This window comes from Agrilus planipennis, unplaced genomic scaffold, assembly GCF_000699045.2.
Source record: "Agrilus planipennis isolate EAB-ADULT unplaced genomic scaffold, Apla_2.0 scaffold61, whole genome shotgun sequence".
Classification (NCBI taxonomy): Eukaryota; Metazoa; Arthropoda; class Insecta; order Coleoptera; family Buprestidae; genus Agrilus; species Agrilus planipennis.
Window position 1 is genome coordinate 198,487 of NW_020438922.1, and position 23,126 is coordinate 221,612.

Below are 23,126 nucleotides of genomic sequence, written 5' to 3' on the forward strand. Positions count from 1 at the left end.
CGTGTTTCTTTTGATAAATGGAAGCTTGTGTCAAATGTAAAATATGCGGAGAGCAACTGTACTACAGCCCAAGTCGTGTAAACACATTAGGAGAGCATCTTATCAAAAAACATCCTGACAATCCTGCCATCCATTTCTCTTCACATGAACATGGTCCTACTAGAAAAGGCACTTACACGTCCAAGTTTGTGTGGTCTGATGATCCTAGAGTTTTTAAAACTACAGGTATTTAAAATGCCTACCTACATAAGGGAAAAGTGTACAAATTGATCCCCCTAAGGGAGGATGGTTACTGTATCCAACATATTCTTGTTAGAGCAAACATTGAAAGATCTTTTAATTTGTCATATTAGTGGGGATATACTGGCAAGTATTCTTTCTCAGTTTGCTTATCATCATCATCATCATCATCATAAGGTCGTCAGTCCTAAGACTGGTTGGATACCCACCTCCTGAGCTAATCTAATTTCTATAAAACTAGAACAACCCATCTCCTTAACTATTTGTGAACAGTAATCTAATCTAGGTCTACCTCTACCCTTCCTAACTTCTGCATCTGCCTCTAAAATGTCTCTAACTAGACCTTCATGCCTGAGAACGTGTCCTACCAACCTATCTCGCCTATTTCTTATTGACTTCCATAGGATCTTTTGTTCTCCTATTCTTTCTGATATCTCTTCATTTCTAACCTTCTATATCCACGGTATCACCAGCATTCGTCTGGAACACCACACTTCAACGCTTCTAACCTTTTCTTTTCTGCAGCGTCCACCGTCTATGTTTCGCACCCGTAAATTTTCTGAATGTTTACGAAAGAATCATTTTGTACACCTGGATGTATAAAATGATCTCTGTGGTAGGGTCAAAATGATCCTGGGGATCGTTTTACATTCTCTTTAATCAAATGCTTTTATTTTAAAAATAATTAATACAGACTCGTAATTATCAGTCTTTCATAATATTAATCTTTATAAGTTCGATGCAAAAGTCACTTATGAAAACTTCTTCGTCATCACTATGAAGTTCAGTGCATGCTTCATGTCTCCATTTGAAACATTTCACGCAAAGAATCCAACCCTCTCCCATGGTGTTTTCGAATATGGTTCTGTGCAAAACATGCACTCTGCATCCTCTTTATCTACTGAAGATTCAGACTCGCTTCTTGCCCTCTTTTTTCTTTTTCCAATCTCTTTGTTTGGTTTTTTCTTTTTCCAACTTCTTTTCCTTTAGTTTTCTAGTCAATTATTGGTTTTTGCTAAATAGTTTTTGTAAGGTGTGCTTGTCAAAATCAAAATATATCTTTGTTTCTTTTCTTTATATTACTGTTTGTTTTTCCTTCTATATTTGGTATGGGTCGTCGAATATCTCGAGGTGCAAAAACTTCAAAAGAAGTAGATGGAGATTTGATTGTCAGAGTCATTTTATACCCGCATAAAGGATTTGTTTAACCCCAACGGTATAAAAGATGTCCAAAAATAAACTCAAAATATAACCGCAAAGAAAATCAAAACGTGTTGGAAATAATTTTGAATATCATTAAGAGCAGCTAGTAAAACAAAAATTTAAGAAAAAACATTTAAATTGTAGGAATCTGACGTTGGTTTTATGATCACCTTAGATCAAACACATCAATTTTCACACAATACACAATACTCAATAGATACACCACACCTAGTAAGACAACTAAGGGACGTACAGGGAAGACGTTTTTAGTTTTTTTTTAATAGTTGGTAATCATTTTACCTCAAGGGATCATTTTGTACATCTTTCCCCTACATATCTACAAATTTATCTCAACTAACTATCGTTTTAGTGGAAACGTGGCATTCAGCTCCTACGGAGATCACATGTCCGTGTTGTGGAGAGAAAACCCAGCCATTAATAAGGAAGCAAAGAAACAAAGTCCGTTCAGATATAAGTTCTAGTAAAAAAATAATTTAACGAATAATGATCGCTTTTTAGATTGCTAGTTCGTCATTCGGAGCACTGTGTTTGCTAGGTTGCTGGCCCCTGTGCTTTTTGCCATTCATGCTCGGTGGCAGTGAAATCATAAACCTTTATTGCCGAAACTGTTGCATGTTCCTAGGGAGGTACAATAAAAAAACACGCACCTTTATACCACTTGAACATTACCCGAAAGCGAGCAATCACAAAAGGAATTCAAGCAAGAGCATGAGGAAGACCAGTGACCAAGATCGCAGGGCCAATAATTGTAATCACAGTTCGGCAACGTACAGGGCCGCAATTAGTTCCGACGAAATAGAATTAGGAAATACTGGTACTTCAACTTCAAAATAGTTATTTATAGCGCTGCCAAGTGATTATGCAACAAATAGTAATAAAACAGTTTTGCCAATGTAACCGTAGAGTGCTTTTATTGTGACATTTATTGTCAAAATGACACCTAATCGTCCAGATGTGTTTTTAAAGAGGTATGAGCGAAGAAAGAAATGATAAATTACAAGTGCAAAACAGTAGCTTATCCGTAAATGAAGATTTAGACATAGAACAAAGTAGCGATAATGAAACTGCACTTGGCCTTGGTGTTGTTAAACAAAATTCGTTTTCAGTAGATTTAAGGAACCAGCAAAGAGATTTACATGAAAATGTCCATAAAAGTTTTCCTTGTAGCATTAATAACATAAATACGACGCCAAAAATACCATCTCTATCAAAATGGGTTGCTTCCAACGTGCAATCCATCACTAAATTTCTTAAGCACAATCACGGCTCAGGGTCAACAGAAGTCATAATTGATACCGGCTGTAAAAGTATAAGCACATCTTCCACCCAGTTTTCAGAAGTACATTCAGCAGTGCCCGGTGTCAAAGTTACGACAACATTAAATGACGAAGCTGAAGCTTCAACTTCGCGAAAATGTGAAATGACTGTATCCAACCAACAAGTGAATTTTTCTTTCGTTGAACAAACAAATGCACAAGATAATCCATTCTATTCACGAAGTCACTGCAGTAGTATGCAGGCTGTAAGTATTCAACAGGAAGTGAAGGAATGACATGCAAACCGATGGAGATAGACGTCAATTACATACGATTATATAGCAAATAAAATTCAGTTGAAGGCTATTCTACAAGTTCCCATCTCTACATGATTCTGTAGATTGAGGAAAACCGAAGTGGGATATTCACAATATATACCCCCATATAATCACAATTTTTCACCAAACAATTTCTTATCATCAGTATGTTAATGTAATAATCAGTAACTTTGACATTTTTTAATCGTGGTTAATATGAAACGTAGATAAGTAAATATTAGGAAGGGAGTCATACAGGGATGCACCCTGTCACCCATACTTTTTAATCTATACATCGAAGACGCGATCAACATCATTAACGACAGTACAACTGAAGGGATAGATATACAGTGGCAAAGATTAGTATCATTACATTTGCAAGGGAGGAAAAAGTAGGGAAAGAGCGAATATAAACATAGGAGACGAAAAATTAGAAGAAGTGGCTGATTTTAGGTATCTAGGAAGTCAGATAAGTCAGGGCGGAAGGAGTAGTAGGAATAAGAGGATAGCGCAGGGTCGAGTCGCCTTTAATAAAAAAAAGTCACTTCTAGGCTCGCGAACGGTTCATTTAGAAACTCGTAAAAGTTTGTTAAGGGTGATGTTTGGAGTGCGGCGCTGTACGGGTGTGAAACATGGACAGTAGGCGCGGCGGAAAAGAATAGGTTAGAAACGTTCGAAATATGGTATAGGCGAATGATAAGGATACCGTGGATAGAGAATGTTAGAAATGAACAGGTATTAGAAAGTATAGGAGAATAGAGGACTCTATGGAAGTTAATAAGAAATAGGCGAGATAGGTAAGTGGGATACCTTCTCAGGTATGAAGGTCTAGTCAGAGATATATTAGAGACAGAAACGGGAGTTAGAAGAGGTAGAGATTGACTTAGATTAGATTACTGTTCGCAAATAGTTAAGGTCAGAGCATTAGTGCGTAAAGCCAAAGATCCCAGGTTCAATTCCCGGTGAAGATGACAACAGCAACAAATTTTCCCTCATTAGCCTGAGGGTAGTTTGTAGTGAATAGAAAATTGAAAACGAATTTTCGCATTAATATTTAATAATCAGTAAATTAAATTGTAGTTTTCGCGGTCTATTTTTGATGATTTTTATTACAGGGACAACTCATAAAAACGCTGAGGGTTAAAATAAATTACTCCCTAAATCAAATATTGCTGTGTCCTTTATGAACGTTTGGTTTCTACTTGCCCACTTGGCTTTCTTTGAACTTCAGATTCATTAAGAGAAACTCCCAACTTCAATCAAATAAATGTTCTTGGCACAAATAAAATAAGGGTTGTACGCTCCCTAAAGTTGACCGTTTACTAGATATGCTTTTAGAACAGACCCTCTTCGAGTCGATCCACCCCCGTAAACCAGCAATCTCCTGAAATGTTCATATCATCTCAAGAGCTGACTAGCACTATACCTCATCCTCGTAAAGATCCAACTGACAATCAGCCAGTCAATATTGTATTTGGTAATATCGAAGCAATAGTGAATCAGGCCCTGAATATTTCAGACCAAAAGGAACGAGAAGCAACTCATTCATCGGTTACACTTGAACCACCCCCTTCTAGGGACGAATTATTAGTAATAGGTCAAGCAATACCGCCTGAAACGGATTCCAGACTAGAAGTACTTATTTCACCCCCTCCCTATCCCCCTAGAATTATACAAGGTCCACCATCAATAAGTGGCGCACCACCATCTTACTCGGCCGTAATGAGATTAGGTTCAGAACCTATATGGGGTAGGGCTATTGCAATTCGACCGTCACCTCCTTTTATAGCACCCCCTCCACCACCAGCTTATACGCAAGCCGTTGGGTATGCACCCCCTGATAGATCCTATGCTTCAAGTGGTAATTACAGTAGATTGACATCTTATTAATATTTTAATTGCACACTTATAACCCATATTTAATTTAATTATATTCGTAGGGTTAGAAGACGCAGAAAGTTATTCCGATTGGATACGTTATACGTGTAAGTAATGTCGGTAAAATGGCAATATAATCTAATTTAATTAAAAAGGTTCTCTTAGGTATAATTTAGGTACATAATAGGTACAACTTACCAAATTAAAATCATCGGAGTAGAAAAGTCTCGTAAAACACAAACGAACAGCGAAGATGCAGAGCTATACAAAGTTTAAATTAATTAAATTGTTTACAGGAAATATTATCACACTTACCTTTACTATTTCTTACAAACTCTGCATCACATCCGGAACAACATACACCAACACAACTCACCGCGTTGCAACTGAGCTTTTTTCTCGTGTATGATGTCATTTTTCCTTTCTAGAAGCTTAGTCTTGTTATGTACATGCGCATCTCCGACATTCTTTACCTACTACGTATTGCACAGAACTTAAGTCAGTATCAAGCAGGGAAAACTTTCGAATACGGAAAAATGACAACTTAGCGTTAGCGATGAACTATAATATGCATTATTGCAATAAACACTGCAGGGTAAACAAAAGTAGTATTTTAATAAATAACGAAACACATTAAAACAGGTAACTGACAAGGAGTAATCAGAATCTGATAGGAAAAGAATCAATTTCTCATCCAACAAGTACGAAAAAGGAATTATTATTTTTGTTTGCTGTTTTCTGTTTTGCAAAAATGATTATCAAAATATGTATTATTGTAATATAATCATCAATATTGTAGTAGAAACATAATATAGTAAAACAATGTATATGTTACCTGAAATATATGAAATCTGTCATTGTATACAATTCCTAGGAAATGTATAGAATTCCTAAAATCGCCCGAAAATGTGTAAAATAAATTATATTAGACATATTTCCTAGGAAATCTATACATTTCTCAAATAGCAATAGGAAATGTATTACAGGATACCTACAGTAAATAGGTAACAATATGGCAGGCTGCTTGGAGATGTACCTATATCCGTTGGTGACGTCATTGTTTGGTTAGGGAGATTTATGAGAGACTTGAGTTTCTTAAATGTCCCTGCTATGTTTGATGTTACAATATTGTGACGAGGTTATTGTTCTTTCAGCAAACACGATGATCTTGAGTTTAGTTAGTATGTTGTAAAGGAGATAATGCTGATCATTTTGTCTGACTGATACACTTAAAGAAACACGAAAACAATCAACCTTTAGGGTGTGATATGAGGTTGTTATGTTTGTAAGGGAAATATTTTATTTGTGGGATGAGATGAAACCTATAGCAAGGTGAAGGCACTTCTGACCATTTTTATTTTTATATGACAGTGGATCAAATGGTATGGGGTTCAGATCCAATAACCATGATATGTCCGAGGTGTGCAAATGTGATAATGACGTCAACATATGCCCGTCGATCTGGTCTATCTCATCTGTCAGCGGTAGCCATGTTTTTCTGCGGATGTTGGCCCTGTTGTCTATTACCGTATTGTATGGACTCCTGTAAGAACACGTATCATTACTGTCCGCGATGTCAGGCATTCCTGGGTGTCTATAGACCTTGGTGAATTTGTACTTTTATTAAGTAATAAACATTTCATTCTGACTCTTTTCGTTCCTTTTCTTTTAAAGGAGGCAGACGGAAACGATGCTACTACACTAACTTAAGTGCGGGGATGATATAAAGTGCCAATGTCAACGATTATTATGGATTTAAATGAAATATTTGGTTTAATAAAGTTTTGATTGAAACATTTAACTTTTTTCTTAATTAACACCATAAATAGCCGTTATTATCCTTATGGTACCTAAGTAACCTCTAAGCTTTGATATGGCTTCGTCATCATCATAAGGTCGTAAGTCCTAAGATTGGTTTGGACACCCATCTTCGCTCCTTCCTATCCTGAGCTAATCTTCGCATTTCCCTAAAACTAGAACATCCCATATCCTGAAGTATTACCGAACAGTAATCTAATCTAGGTCTACCTCTACTCCTCTTAATCCTGTTTCTGCCTCTAATATGTCCCTGACTAGTCCTTAATGCCTGAGAAGGTGTCCTATCAACCTGTCTCGCCTATTTTTTATTGAGTTCCATGAAGAAGTCCTTTGTTCTCCTATTCTTTCTAATACCTCTTTATTTCTAACTGTCTCTATCCACTGTATCCTCATTATTCGTTTGTAACACCACATTTTGAACGCTTCTAACCTTTTCTTTTCTTCCTCGCCCACCGTCCATGTTTCGCACCCATCCAGCGCCGTACTGCAAACATACACCTTTAACAACCTTTTTAGAATTTCTAAATTAACCGTTCGCGAGCGTAGAAGTGACTTCTTTTTATTGAAGGCCACACGACCCTGCGCTATTCTCTACTTTATATCCCTACTACTTCTTCCGTTCTGACTTATCTGACTTCCTGATGTGACTTACAACTCTAAAATTTATAAAAACAGTTTTAACTTTCACCCTGTTTTATCAACTCTGACACTTTAACCAACGTCGTAATTACTATTAGTGGTACTCAGGGCGGGCTGTAAAGATGAAGATCGAGATGAACATCGTCCCAATGCTTTATCTAGATAACGTTAATCTTTGGGGCGGCAGGAATAAGATTCAGCCCGATTCAGGTGCCAATGAGCATTTTCAGAGTGTAGAAAGAGCCGATATTGAGCTTTTGTCATCAAAAATAGACAGGAGGGTGCATGGTTGGGTAGTTCTGCACAGGGAAAGGTAATCTGACAAAAATATTCTTGCCTTGATTCAGATAGGTTACTAAGAGCACGCTACGTCGACCACAAAAATTTTGGAATTGAAGTTGAACAGTGCTTTGAAATAGCCGAACTAAGAATATTAAAAAAATTTGAACTCAGTTGGACCACCGTTTAAGTTGTAAGATTGTTAGCTAAAGAACTGATTTTGCTTAAATTAAATTAATACTTTATTATAACGAAGGAGTTGTAGATGAGGAATCTCTCCATCAAACTAATTCACTTCACGATGTCACCTAATAGAAACTTTGTGAATCAAGGAATACAATAATGATATCCATTCTTTGGAATGCTTTAATTAGCTAGATACATAGCCACACCATGGTAGGGCTAATTATTCATACTCGGCATATTCTAAATTAATTCCAATTTATACCACACGTGAGGTTGTAGTTCGTAAATAGAGGCTATTTGTGGTTTTTGTATATCTATGTGAAAGAGGTTATGGTTATCAAAATCTATATTTAAATATTTATTACAGTGAAACTGTGTGGTACAATTGGTCTTCGAAATATAATAAAGGTAGGTGATGCTTATATTTATTATTTGTTCTTGTTTAATTATTTCCTTTTAATGTCAAACTCATCTTTGATGTTTATATATCATTCGTGAAGACTTTGAGTAGGTACCATATTTTATTGATTCAAAGATTTAATAAATGTATAAGAAAAGTGCAATTATACAAAAACGCCTACACACATTTAATACATTCGATAATGTAAAAGACATATATAAAGTTAATCCATAAATTTTGCATTACACTTCAAAATAACGAAATAGATTACTATAGTTATTCATCTATGTCGGAGGAATTTCATCTTCCATGCGCGTCAGCTTGATATTTCTGTCAGTAGCGGTGTCTCCAGAAGATTCCTTGGGTCTCAAACGGACCCTTAAATCTAAGCATCTGATATCAGTCATTAGAGACTGGTTTTTATTTGCCAAGTCTCTTTGGATGAACATCAATTGATCTTCTAAAGTATTATAAGTCGCTTTGGCGCAATTAATCTTGTCCTGTAAATCCTTCCGGGTTTGTCTTAGCTGATAGACTTCGTCCTTCAGGCCCATTTCGGCTTCGTCTCGAGCGTTTTCAACCCCCGATCGATACGTTCGATTTTCAAGTCTAGTCTCACATAACTTTAACGCATCTGTCTTGTCTTCGAGAGCGGCTATGAGTGTGTCTATTTCCTTTAGGATTTTTTCCATTTCTTCCTTCATTTTGAACTGCTGCCATTCCAGTTCATTTCGAGCTTTCTGCGTTTGATAAATTCGTTTTCGTAAAGTGAAATCCACCCAATCTCGCTGGGCTTTCATGTCATTCCGAGCACGCTCCCTAACGACAAACAAAGCTTCACGAAGTTTATTGGTGTCTTCCAATTCACTATCCGCAAGAAGCTTCATGTAACGGGTGTGCTCTTCCCATGTTTCGTACGGTATTGAACTAAAGCATACAAAAAATAAAAATTAGAAGTGTGTTAAGTAATAAATACAATATTAAAAAGGAACTCACCCCAAACCTCCACAACAAATATTACGATTAAGATTTCATAGCTTTATAGTTTTATTTCATTTCGTTTTATTTAGTCTATTGCAGATATAAGTAATAATTTCGTCATGTATTTGTTATTGTAAGTATTCTTTCAAAATGCATAAACATATGAAATCCTATGACATTGTTAGTTACTTAATAGTGGATTAATATGCAACATAATTTTAAATCATTTTTTCTGATTTTTAATTACCCACATCAAACTACCTCAAATTAATGAGGGAAAAATCGTTGCTGTTGGCACACCCCCGCCGGGAATCGAACCCGTGATCTTTGGCTTTACACACCAATGTTCTACCACTAAACTACGAGAGGTGACAACAGCAACCACGACCAACACGACAATATGTTGCTTCTAGGGAGAAACTTTTCGAAATTACCCGGTATGCATGACAATTTCCGACTTTTTATTTCTTGTAAGGATACCGTATAAAGTCCCGATAAGCCACCAGCAAGTCCGTGTCCTTATCAACACTAAAGATATAAAATAAAGCAGGGAAGACAATAGGTCGCCATCTGTTACACAAAGGCAGCTATCTGAGTGATTCAAAATTTATGTAACAACTAAAACAAGTGTTCTGTATGTTACATACGAAATTAAATTTTGTTACTGTTACGCAGGTTTTGCTAGTTAAGGTAAAATTGTGGGTAAGGATTTATGAACTCTACAATTAACTACTTTTGTAAATCAGTAGCAAGTCACTTCTTCCTCTATCTTATTTGGATTTCTTTAGTGAGATTGTGAGATGAAAATTACCTTTTCTGAGATGTACATTTAACTATCTTTGTAAATCGGTGGTAACTCATTTCCTACTATATTTTATTTTAATTTCCTTAGTGGGATGTGTTGATTAGCTCACTTTCAGCTCTATTTTATTTAATGTTTTTAGTTGTTTGTTTGTATTCTTTAGTGGGGTAATGAGGTGTAGATTACTTATTAATGTCTTTAGTCAGCTTGAAGTACAATTTCTGAGATCTACAATTAACTCCCTTTGTAAATAGGGGGCGACTCATTTCCTACTCTGTTTTATTTGATTTCGTTCGCGGATCGAGGTGTAGATTACATTTTAAAGTCTTCGATAAGCTTAGAGTACAATTTTTGTAGTCTACAATTAGCTACCCTTACAAGTAAGGGGCAGCTAACTTCCTACTGCACTTTATTTTGATTCTTTAGTGGGATTGTGGAATGAAGATTACTTTTTCTAAGATCTACATTTAACTATTTGAGTTAATAGGCCGTAATTCACCTCCTACTATATTTTGTTTTGATTTTTTTAGTGACATGATTAGGTGTTCATTATATCAATTCCTGCTCTATTTTATTTAATTTTTTCTGTGAGTTGTAGATTACTTTTTAAAATCTTTGGCCAGCTTAGAATACAATTTCTAAGTTCTACAATGAACTCCCTTTGTAAACAGGTGACAGTTCACTTCCTACTCTATTTTATTTGGATTTGATTAGGAGGATAGTGAGGTGTAGATTACTCTTTTAAATATTTTTAGTCAGCTTAAAATAGAATTTATGAGCCCAACAACTAACTACATTTGGAACTAGGTGGCGACTCATTTCCTACTCTATTTCATTTGATTTATTTAATGGGATCGTGAGATGTAGATTACAATTTAAATACTTCGATAAGCTTGGAGTACAGTATCTGAAATTTACAATTTACTACCCTTGTAAATAGGGGTCAGCTAATTTCCTACTCAACTCTATTTTGTTTCTTTAGTGGGATCCTGAAGTGTAGATCACTTTTTAATATCTTTAGTCAGCTTGGAGTACAATTACTGAACTCTATCGTTGTTAATAGGTGGCAGCTTATTTCCTATTCTATTTTATTTGATTTATTTAACGAGATCGCAAGATGAAGATTACTTTTGAAAGTCTTCTGTCATCTTGGAATGCAAATGACAGATGGACAGATTCCAGTAAAAACACAAAAATTTCCAAAGGATAGGTACATTTACGTCTAAATTTAATTTAGTTTCAAAAGGTAATTATTTAACGTAATCTAAAGTTGAAAATAAAAATACAGTCCTGAAAAGTCCGTCAAATCTGAAACTTTATTACATAGTATAAAAATCCTGTTCAAGTCAAAGATTTCGCCATTTTGTTAAGTGTATTATTGAAGTAAATCATACCCTCTGGAGATCCTTGTTGGATCTGTCTTGAAGGTGATGTTTGCACAATTTCTGTCAAAGTTCAGTTGATCTTTTTCAATTTCTATTGCTTCCCCTTTATCGTTTATCTCCAATTCGAGTTTAAACTTAACTTCTTCCAATCGATTTAGTTTTTCCCATGCGGATTGACAGCGTTCCACCAGCAACTTCTTCACATTTTCAACTACACAAAGCTCCTACGAAATGACCAATTCAAAATTATTTACTTAAACTGACTTTATAACTGAAATTGTATTTCCTAAAGGAATAAAGTAGTTTCCTGAGACTCAAGGCTTTCCCTATGGCTACATCATTACTTCCATTATTCCTTAAATTTTTATTAATACTCTGTGAACATTTACTTTCTAATGACCTGGGAAAATATATGATAAGTAACAATAATTTCTGTGATAAATTGATTTTTTAAAAAAATCTGTCATGGAATATGGTAGATAAAACTATGTTGAATGATTATGAGATTTTAGAAAAACTTGTTAATACAAGTCAATATCAGTTAAGGGAAAAATAACGAGTTTATGCAATGTAAACTGGAAAATAAACGAATAAATGATTATTTTTTCTAATTATTATCCTTATTTTAATGTTTATCAGGATATTACAACAAACACTTCAAAATTATAAAATAATTAATGTCAAGATTCAAAGTATTACCCACAATGAACATAACTTTTGAAATTTTCTTTCTTTTTGGTATTAGAGGTCCTAAATAGAAACTTGCAAAACTCCTTTGTTTAACATAATTATGTTGTATAAACATAAGTTGCTGAGGACCTAAAGATATCGATAGGTTCCTGGCGTTCGATTTTTACCAATGATTTGGGCATAAGACGGGTCGCCTCTAAATTCGTACCAAAATTGGTCAATATCGACCAAAAACAGCATCGCATTAACATTACTAAGGGAGCCGTTGGACTCCGTCCGCGACGACCCAAATTTGCTCCAGAGGGTTATAACAGGTGACGAATCATGGGTTTATGGTTATGTCGTGGAAACCAAAGCTCAGTCATCCCAATGGAAGCTGCTGCATGAGCTCAGACCGAAGAAAGGCGCACCAAGTTAAGTCGAATGTGAAGGCTTTGCTTACAGTTTTCTTCTACTGCAAGGGCGTGGTGCATCATGGGCTCTTGCCACAGGATACAACGGTCAATAAGGAATATTACCTGCAAGTTATGGGCAATTTACGCGACGCAACCCGTCAGAAATGCCCGGATTTGTGGAAGAACAAAAATTGAGTTTTGCACCACGATACTTGGGCGCGAATTTTTTTTTACCAAAAGCAACACACCAATAATGCCGCAGCCACCGTATTCCCCAGATCTGGCGCCCTATGACTTTTCCTTGTTCCCAAAACTGAAGAGGCCCATGAAAGGACTACGCTACGCTACGATTGATGTTTTGAAGTGTTTCAACGATATCTGGTGGAGATTACTTCGAACGGGACAAAATAGATATTCATGAATAAATAACTAATTTAAAAAAAATCGGTTGTCTGTAAAGTCGGTTTACTGACGATAGTTGAACGTGACGTAAGAAAATACCGATGGAATGGTTTCATTTTTCAAAAGAAAATTTTAATTTTATTTGTTTGATAGATATTTTGTATGGATATAGAGAAGGAGGCAAATGGAAATGTATTATTGTATAGCATCTGTCCACGCGAACGCATCGTTCACTCAAGTAGGAGAGAGACAGATGTCTCAGCTGCCGAACGCGGAGGCCGATTGTGGCTCTTTGTCGCTCGTTCCGCGCTCTCGCTTGCACTTCAAGCCTTAAATGGAACGCCTTAGAGCGAGGTAACGCCGCATGAGTCATGTTTTTTCGTGCGTGCAGCCGGCTCCATCGAATTATAAGACGTTATCACGTCAAAAAAGATGAAATTCGTGATACTTTTTAAAGATTACATCATTTGCAGTAGTTACATTTCTTACATAAAATTACTCGTATTACCTTCTTCAGTTCTGTATCGCCATCGTCATAAGTCAATTCAACGCCCAATCTATTATCTCGCATCGAAATGCATTCTGAGATAACACCAAGCGGTATTCCCAACGAGTCCAATTCCCTTTCGGTTTCGTATTTTTCATCGCGAAGAGATTTCATTTCTTTATTCAATCTATCCAGGCATCCTTGGAACAAATCTCGCCATCTTTCCAATTCAGTGACGCGATCCGCCAGACGGGCGTTATTATGGTACGTGTCCCATTCTGTTTTAATTCGTGTTTCATTGCGAAGCTGTCGCGATTCGTGACGTACTCTGAAAGCGTCATTGCGACGGGTGTCATTGGTTTGCTGAAGTTCCCATTGCTTGGCGTGCCAATCGGCCAAGCCAATGTGTTGCATAGGCTTTTCAAATGTCACCACCGATGAATTCATCCTAAACATAATATTAATACAATTACCCTAAATTTAATACATAAAAATTGGCCAGACCAATGTCTTACATTAATTTTTTAAATATTACTATCAATTAATTCATTCCAAGTATGGTATTAGCATAGTTTTGATAGTCTGAAACGTAATTACCTGTTGAATGGTCAGACTAAAGTATTGCATTGCTTTTTTCAATGTGACCTTTATCAAAGTTCATTCTAAGAATGTAGTAAACATATTTTTGATGCTATAACTTTACACATTAAAAAGTTGCAACATAATTGCCCTGAATTACGCGTTATATGGCCAAACCAAAGTATTGCATTGTCTTTTTAAATATGAGCATCAATAAGTTCATTCTAGCAATAGGGTAAACATTTTTCTTTTGATAGCCAGTATATTTTAAGATGTCATAAATTTACATAGAGAAAAGCTATAACGTAGTTACCCTAAATTATCCGTTATATGGTTAGACCAATGTACAGAATTGTCTTTTTAAATGTGAGCGTCAATAAGTTCATTCTAACAATAGGGTACACATTTTTTTAATAGTCAGTTTACTTTATGACGCCATAACTTTACCTAGAGAAAGGCTGCAACGTAGTTACCCTAGATGTTAGACCAATGTATTGCATTGCTTTTTTAAATATGACCAAACCAAAGTATTTTTGTGAATGTCGCTATCAATTCATTAATTTTAAATATGGAGTAGGTAAACATATTTTTGATGGTCAGCACTTTTTTAAGATGCTATACATTAAACAAAGAAGGGCTGCAACGTAATTACCCTAAATTACACGTTGAATGGTTAGGACGCTGTACTGCGCTGTCTATGTAATAGTGACCATCAATAAGGTCATTCTAAACAAAAGGTAAACATGCTTAACAACCAGTCTGTGTGTAAGGTGTTGTATCTTTACGAATCTGATCGAAATTATCTTGCATAATGCATAAATATCGTCCAGGATAATGTATTGTTTTGACTTATCAAATATCAAATATCATCACTGATCGATTTGTTCTAAATACCAGACAACTTCTTATTTACTTTTGATAGGTTATCCCATTTAAAGAATATTAATATGAGGCGTACGCCATTACGTCTGTTTGACGTGCTGTATCTTTACGTAACACGTGCACCAAGTTTACCCTAAACAAACATATTAAATCACGCTAATATATTACATAAGTTTTATGAATATTAACATTAATAAATTTATTATAAGCAAGAAATCCTTGATTACAATATTCTGTTTGTTTAGCTCAAAATAATGCCAATATACCTAGAAAAATTAATGATAATAACCTACTCATGTACTTATTTTTGGTCTACATTTTGCGAGGCCATTACAACTCCTGCAATACCAAGATGGAGGTCAAAATCGAATTTAAATATATTATATTCTGTGAATGACTTTAATATCGCTGTTAAAGGACAGTATACATTAAATGCCTACATTAGACCAAATTATATACCAATAAAATACAATATAGGTGTGTATCTATTACTTGCACTTACAGTTTAAATTTATTATATAAAAAAACGGTAATTGTTAAACTTACTTTGTATCGTAGCTTTAAAATAAAATTATTCTCAAAATAAATATGACACTGACATTTACGAATGTATAGCAAGAGTGCAATACGATATTTGGGTATCTTAGGCCCATGCATAATAATTTGTGACACCTTGGAAACACCATGTTTAGTCGCCATAGAAATTACAAGCTAAAGATTTAACACTGGCAAAAGGGATTAAACATTAGGATTGTACAAAAAATTGGGTGAGACTACAAATTTCTGAAAGCTTTTTCATTCCATCGATAATGAATTTTAATAAACTACTATTTCAATTCAAAAATTACATAAATATGGTTATCTTAATGGTACTCTGATTTAACATTTGATGGGAATATTTTTGAAGAAATTATTTTAAAATGTAAGAAAAACTCATGTTGTTCCACAAAAAAGGAAAACCACTCTAATGCAAATTTGTTTTTTTAAGATTATTGTGGAAATAAATGAAATTCAAAATATATGTGATATTCGAACTAGTCAAGACCGAGTCTTGAATATGTTTTACAATCATTATAAGGTGATCAGTCCTAGGACTAGACTAGAGACGCACCTCCACTCATTCCTATATCCTGAGCTAATCTTTGCATTTCCCTGAAACTAGAACATCCCACATCCTTAACTATTTGTGAACGGTAATCAAATCTAGGTCTACCTCAACCCCTCTTAACTCTTGTTACCTCTTCCAATATGTCTCTGACTAGCCCTCTATGCCTGAAACCTATCTCGCCTATTTCTTATTGATTTTCGTACGGTCCTCTGTTCTCCTATTTTTTCTAATACCTCCTCATTTCTAACGTTCTCTATTCATGGTATCCTCGTCACTCAGCTGTAACACCATATTTCAAACGCTTCTAACCTTTTCTTTTTCGCCACGCGCACCGTCCACCTGTCGCACCCCTACAGAGCACTGAGATATACCTTTAACATTTTTTTTTTCGAATTTCTTACGTTAATAACAGTTAGAGAACATAGAAGCCACTCCTTTTTATTAAAAGCGACTCTACCCTGAGCTATTCTCTATTAGTTATCTTCTATATACCGAAAATAAACCACTTATAATTTTTCGTCTCCTATCTTCATATTCACTCTTTCCCTACTTTTTCTTCCTTAACATACCAGTACTTTTTGTTTTACCTTTTATTTACAGTGTAAACTCTATATAACGACACTTGAGGGACTGAACATTTTTCGGCGTTATAAAGAGTGGTTGTTAAATGGAGAGAAATAAAAGATATAATTTTACTATTCTATAATAATATGCATTTACCAATATAGTACACATTTTGCACACGAACATTATTATTCATACATTGCGTATAGCCTGTTATCTTCGTCTGATGTTTTTTGCTGCTCCAATATTTTAATTGTATTTTGTTACGTATCTTACTCATATCTTGAGATACTGCTGGATCAATTTGATTATATAAAAAGTATTTTTTTAATAGTTTCGCTGCATCAAGTGCATGTTTGATGCTTGGTGGAGGGACAGGATCGTCTTCTTCAACAATGTACATAGCTGCAGTTCTTATCTATTTCGGCAACTTAGAAAGTACTGTTTAATAATTTATAATGCCGCATTGTTGCCGTTAAATAGAGTGAACGTGACGCTATATAGAGTGTATAGAAAACAATGTAAACCAACCAAAGTCAAGCAATTTCGACGTTTTAAGGAGTTTGTCGTTAAATCGAGTGACGTTATAAAGAGTTTACACTGTATTTTCATGCAATACTGTTTTGTCAATAGCACTTCCATTTTATTTAATGCTATCTCTAACTCTCCTTTGCTAGATGCTAGTACTGGCTATATCAGCAGCAAATATAAGCACTAATCTGTTGCCCCTGTATGTCTATCCCTAAAGTTGTCCTGTGATATATGTTTACAATTGAAGAAAACGTTTTTCGTATTGGTCAACATTGGTGTCTCATGGCGGAAAAAATAATCATAAAATCAAAAAAGGGTCTCATTGAAACACTGTTCAGGGACACATGCAGTAATATTAGAGACACCACCTCGAAGGACAAATAGCATTAGATTGATTATTATTGATTAATTAACTTAATAACAATCTGACGTAGTATAATGGTGGTATAATTTTTTATTTATTTATAAACGCCCCTTTAATTAAATCATATTAAAAAGCGTAACTATTTAGTTCTTGGTTGCACCTTGTACTTACAATTGATCGTGTTTGATTAATATGTTTCTCGAGTTGCCCTTCGATTGACTTTAACTCGATAAACGAACGAACGTCTTTTATTGTCGCAATTTTTTATAAGTAGGTATGTAGTTGTTTGCATCAAATTCAAAGGATAACATAGCACGTTTTACACAACAGTTTTATCAAATGTTCTATCGTATTTGAACGTAATATTGAAAGGACTTTAATAATTTCTTCTTATGAAAATATAAAAGATTGATTTGGTTTGTGAAAAATATGACAGGCATAACGTTTTGAAAAATTCGTTAACGAGGTAGGGTTTAATATGAATTTTATTTTGCATTATTTAGGCATAGGACTGCCGATAAACTAACATTTTTATATGTATAGATAGATAAATTTATGAATATTAGAACAACTGTGCATCTGTATTAGGAATTTAACGTATTAAAAGTATTTTCTTTTAGTTCTTAATTTATTATTACTGTAGTAATACATAGTTGTAGTTTTTGACAGTCAGTTTGGTTTAGTATTTTGATAATAATTTCTTTATACGCAAAGAATAAGTAATCCTTAAATGATAAAGAATAGGTATTGCCACATATTTTGTACGTAAATGACTCTAAAATTAAATTATTTCTATTTACTAAAACAAATAATAGGAATTATGAATAACAACTTTAACATCTTTCAAAGTAATTGTTTAATAGGTCGAAAAACCGAAGTCATTTTACTGAAACCTCATATATAGGCTCCTTTGGTACATCTTTTTATTTTTTGATATCGTTTTATTTATCAAATAAACGTTTTTTTGATGTTTCAAGGCGATGTATACTTGTTGGTGTTTTTTCATGAATTTGATAAAAGCGAATTCGTCATTGTCAAATCGGCTTGCTTCGTCACGAATGAGAGAACGAGATAGATATAATGAGAGTGAGAAAGAGATAGAAATTGAAACATTTTCTGTAAAAGAAAAGTACTTCGGTGTCCAGGTCCGATCTAACACGAACAATAGAAATTAATATTACAACTTGCTGTTATTATTAATTCGGCGCCATGTTAATGGGTAGTATCGAGTGCTATTAATTAATTGGTTTTTCGCGTTAGTTTTCGAAGATTAGTAAAGAATATTTATCCGATATAGTGTTGTGCAATCATCAATGTGAATTTGAACAGTGACTGGAACAAAAGTTGTACTTAGGATTAGGATTACTAGTGGAGTGGAGTATAAATGGTGAGTTATTGAAATAAGAGTTATCATCCGTTTTGATCATTACCTTGCATGATCATCATCGTTAAATTTAGTCTTTGTTATGTTTTAAATAATTAGGGTGCTTTTTAATTATTACATTAGCAATGCCTCAATTTGTTAACAAAGATTGAATCCAAACGCGCAAGTACTGGTTGTTGTATGATTACAATTGTGAACACTGAATTACACATGGGTTTTAATTAAGAATTTCTTTTATTAGAACAAAATATACTTTTATAAATGATCTTTATGAACTTTTGCGAATTCCGTAAAAGAATTTTGGTTTTATTAATTAATTTTTATAAAATAACATGTANAGGATTTTGAAAATTGTTGCATTTCTAGGACACTTTGCTCCAGAAAAACATTTACCGTATTTTTCTAAATTAAATACAATGAGCTTTCGTGTAAAATAATGAGTTTTATATATTAAAAATGTTTAATTATTCGAGCGTACTACCTGCCTTCTTCTATCCGAATGCTCACTCTCTCAATCCGCACGGTATAACAACTCTGATGCTCGTTGAATTCCCAAGCTAATTCATAATTTGTTTTAAACAATGAAACGTAATTTCTGGTCAATTTAAACGTACTTGCAGTTTTCTTATCTGTACTGTTTAATGTTATGGAGAAAGGGTAATTTGCAAATCTAGGTGTATTTTTAGGGTATGTAATGAACGTTGAGAGAGGTGAGGATTTTGAAAATTGTTGCATTTCTAGGACACTTTGCTCCAGAAAAACATTTACCGTATTTTTCTAAATTAAATACAATGAGCTTTCGTGTAAAATAATGAGTTTTATATATTAAAAATGTTTAATTATTCGAGCGTACTACCTGCCTTCTTCTATCCGAATGCTCACTCTCTCAATCCGCACGGTATAACAACTCTGATGCTCGTTGAATTCCCAAGCTAATTCATAATTTGTTTTAAACAATGAAACGTAATTTCTGGTCAATTTAAACGTACTTGCAGTTTTCTTATCTGTACTGTTTAATGTTATGGAGAAAGGGTAATTTGCAAATCTAGGTGTATTTTTAGGGTATGTAATGAACGTTGAGAGAGGTGAGGATTTTGAAAATTGTTGCATTTCTAGGACACTTTGCTCCAGAAAAACATTTACCGTATTTTTCTAAATTAAATACAATGAGCTTTCGTGTAAAATAATGAGTTTTATATATTAAAAATGTTTAATTATTCGAGCGTACTACCTGCCTTCTTCTATCCGAATGCTCACTCTCTCAATCCGCACGGTATGACAACTCTGAGGCTCGTTGAATTCACAAGCTAATTCATAATTTGTTTTAAACAATGAAACGTAATTTCTGGTCAAATTAAACATACTTGCAATTTTTTTATCTGTACTGTTTACTGTTATGGATAAAGCAATTTGCAAATCTAGGTGTATTGCTAGGGTATGTAATGAATGGTGAGGATTTTGAAAATTGCTTCATTTCTAGGACTTTAATTTTCACAGCTGTCCAAAATTGTTGTTAGTACGTTTTTCCTCATATATTTTATATTACCTTAACCATTTAGAATATCCAGGATAATTGTTTTAACAAGTCGAAAATTAAGTTGTGCACTTTTAAGTTTCCAATTTTTACGTAATTTTCTCGTTTTAATAATGAAATCTGCTTTAATTTAAACAGCAGTGAAAGATTGTCGTTAGTGTACGCTTTTCTTCACATGTTTATATATACGTGTAACCATTTAGACTTTCCAGGATAATTGTTTAATAAGTCGAAAATTAAGTTGCGCACTTTCAACAGTTAAATGTACTTTAATTTAAATTGTAGATAGAAACTGTTTGAAGTACATTGTTCCTCTCGTTTTCATGTATTGCATTCATTTTTTGGAATTTACAGAATAATTGTTTAACAAGTCGAAAGTTCATTTTTATATTTTCTCACATAACTTTCGCCTTTTGGGTCTGTTAATGTAATTATTTAACGGGTTCGGATGGCATTTTTACCTGTTCACGTAATTTTCGTGTTGTGATGAATTACCTTTCATTCAAGTTACACTAAGATTCTGTTGTCAATAATACGTTACGTTGTTCACATGTTTATTCGTTTTTATATACCTATGGATGTTTTATCGTAGAACAGGTCTAAAATTTATGTAGGTTTTTTATGTATTCAAGGCTTTGTTTTCAAATCTAATAACATTATTGTTTCAGGTGCATTTTGCAGTTAGTCGTCGGTCATGAGCCACATTCGACAATCGATTAATTCCGGGATCATCACTGAAGGGAATTTGAGGAAAGGTAGGTTTTTATTAATTTATTTTCTGCTTACCCACTTGTTTTAGAGCACATTTGTTTTCTTAGGGTTACAGTCTAATATCTTGTCTTACTTATTTTAATAGATAATTCTTTCATAACGTTGCTACTTACCTTGTCTTGTCCCTTCTCTTTCCTTCAAGATAAATTCCTAGAACTTCATTTCTTTTAATTTGTTTAACTTTTTCGTAATGCTCCTTTGTTTTTATCTCCATTAACACTACTTTCAGAATTTTATTTCCTCACTTGACAGACTATTATTTTCTTGAATGTGATGTTATAAATGTTACATTTATACTTTCAGCTACATCTTCTAGTCCAGTAACCCAACAGTCAGTGATCGGCTTCTTCCAGAATCACCGGCACGCGTCAAGAGTGGTACAGTTGCATATGCTTTTAATTAGTTCTTCTTTTAGTACTTACCTACCTTCATTACTTTTTTTGATCTTTACTTGCTTTCAATTTTACATTTTTATTATTGTTACTTTTCAAATCTCTTAATTTTATTTTGTTTGAAACTTAATTTATTACAATTAATTATTCGAGCGTACTACCTGCCTTCTTCTATCCGAATGCTCACTCTCTCAATCCGCACGGTATAACAACTCTGAGGCTCGTTGAATTCACAAGCTAATTCATAATTTGTTTTAAACAATGAAACGTAATTTCTGGTCAAATTAAACGTACTTGCAGTTTTGTTATCTGTACTGTTTAATGTTATGGAGAAAGGGTAATTTGCAAATCTAGGTGTATTTTTAGGGTATGTAATGAACGTTGAGAGAGGTGAGGATTTTGAAAATTGTTGCATTTCTAGGACACTTTGCTCCAGAAAAACATTTACCGTATTTTTCTAAATTAAATACAATGAGCTTTCGTGTAAAATAATGAGTTTTATATATTAAAAATGTTTAATTATTCGAGCGTACTACCTGCCTTCTTCTATCCGAATGCTCACTCTCTCTATCTGCAGGGTATAACAACTCTGATGCTCGTTGAACTCACAAACTAATTCATAATTTCTTTTAAACAATGAAACGTAATTTCTGGTCAAATTAAACGTACTTGCAGTTTTCTTATCTGTACTGTTTAATGTTATGGAGAAAGGGTAATTTGCAAATCTAGGTGCATTTCTAGGGTATGTAATGAACGTTGAGAGAGGTGAGGATTTTGAAAATTGTTTCATTTCTAGCACACTTTTTGTTCCAGAAAAACATTTGCCGTATTTTTCTAAATTAAATACAATGAGCTTTCGTGTAAAATAATGAGTTTTATATATTAAAAATGTTTAATTATTCGAGCGTACTACCTGCCTTCTTCTATCCGAATACTCACTCTCTCTATGTGCACGGTATGACAACTCTTATGCTCGTTGAATTCACAAGCTAATTCATAATTTGTTTTAAACAATGAAATTTATATGTATAAATGTTTAATTATTCGAGCGTACTACCTGCCTTCTTCTATCCGAATACTCACTCTCTCTATGTGCACGGTATAACAACTCTTATGCTCGTTAAATTCACAAACTAATTCATAATTTGTTTTAAACAATGAAACGTAATTTCTGGTCAAATTAAACATACTTGCAGTTTTGTTATCTGTACTGTTTAATGTTATGGAGAAAGAGAATTTTGCAAATCTAGGTGTATTTCTAAGGTATGTAATGAATGCCGAGGGAGGTGAGGATTTTGAATCATTACCTTGCATGATCATCATCGTTAAATTTAGTCTTTGTTATGTTTTAAATAATAAGGGTGCTTTTTAATTATTACATTAGCAATGCCTCAATTTGTTAACAAAGACTGAATCCAAACGCGCAAGTACTGGTTGTTGTATGATTACAATTGTGAACACTGAATTACACATGGGTTTTAATTAAGAATTTCTTTTATTAGAACAAAATATACTTTTATAAATGATCTTTATGAACTTTTGCGAATTCCGTAAAAGAATTTTGGTTTTATTAATTAATTTTTATAAAATAACATGTATACATATAGTATTTACGTAAGTTTTCAAATTCGAAATTTT

General features: G+C 34.0%; 2 protein-coding genes and 1 long non-coding RNA gene across 5 annotated transcripts; 2 read left to right on the forward strand and 1 right to left on the reverse strand.

Moving 5' to 3' along the window:
* Positions 1-2,317: 2,317 nt before the first annotated feature.
* On the forward strand, positions 2,318-6,709 carry LOC108732765 (lipopolysaccharide-induced tumor necrosis factor-alpha factor homolog). Of its 3 annotated transcripts, none has more exons than XM_018463726.1 (5): positions 2,318-2,986; positions 4,364-4,898; positions 4,978-5,022; positions 6,287-6,521; positions 6,590-6,709. In XM_018463726.1, exons 2-5 carry the CDS (start codon positions 4,427-4,429, stop codon positions 6,618-6,620), a joined length of 783 nt encoding a protein of 260 aa, XP_018319228.1. In that variant the 5' UTR covers positions 2,318-2,986; positions 4,364-4,426; the 3' UTR covers positions 6,621-6,709. The 3 variants fall into 3 exon arrangements, with proteins under 3 accessions (XP_018319228.1, XP_018319225.1, XP_018319226.1); XM_018463723.1 differs by having other exon boundaries at positions 4,376-4,898; XM_018463724.1 differs by having other exon boundaries at positions 4,381-4,898.
* Positions 6,710-8,345: 1,636 nt separating this feature from the next.
* Positions 8,346-15,479, reverse strand: LOC108732736 (tektin-2). Its single transcript, XM_018463688.1, has 4 exons — positions 15,387-15,479; positions 13,401-13,827; positions 11,415-11,629; positions 8,346-9,164 (listed from the first exon to the last, which is right to left on the reverse strand). The coding sequence occupies exons 2-4, from the start codon at positions 13,824-13,826 to the stop codon at positions 8,522-8,524; spliced, it is 1,284 nt and encodes a 427-aa protein (XP_018319190.1). The 5' UTR covers position 13,827; positions 15,387-15,479; the 3' UTR covers positions 8,346-8,521.
* A 3,066-nt stretch (positions 15,480-18,545) lies between these two features.
* On the forward strand, positions 18,546-21,506 carry LOC112904256. Its single transcript, XR_003230986.1, has 3 exons — positions 18,546-18,794; positions 20,994-21,080; positions 21,400-21,506. It is a non-coding gene; the product is annotated as an uncharacterized LOC112904256 (long non-coding RNA).
* Positions 21,507-23,126: the final 1,620 nt, after the last annotated feature.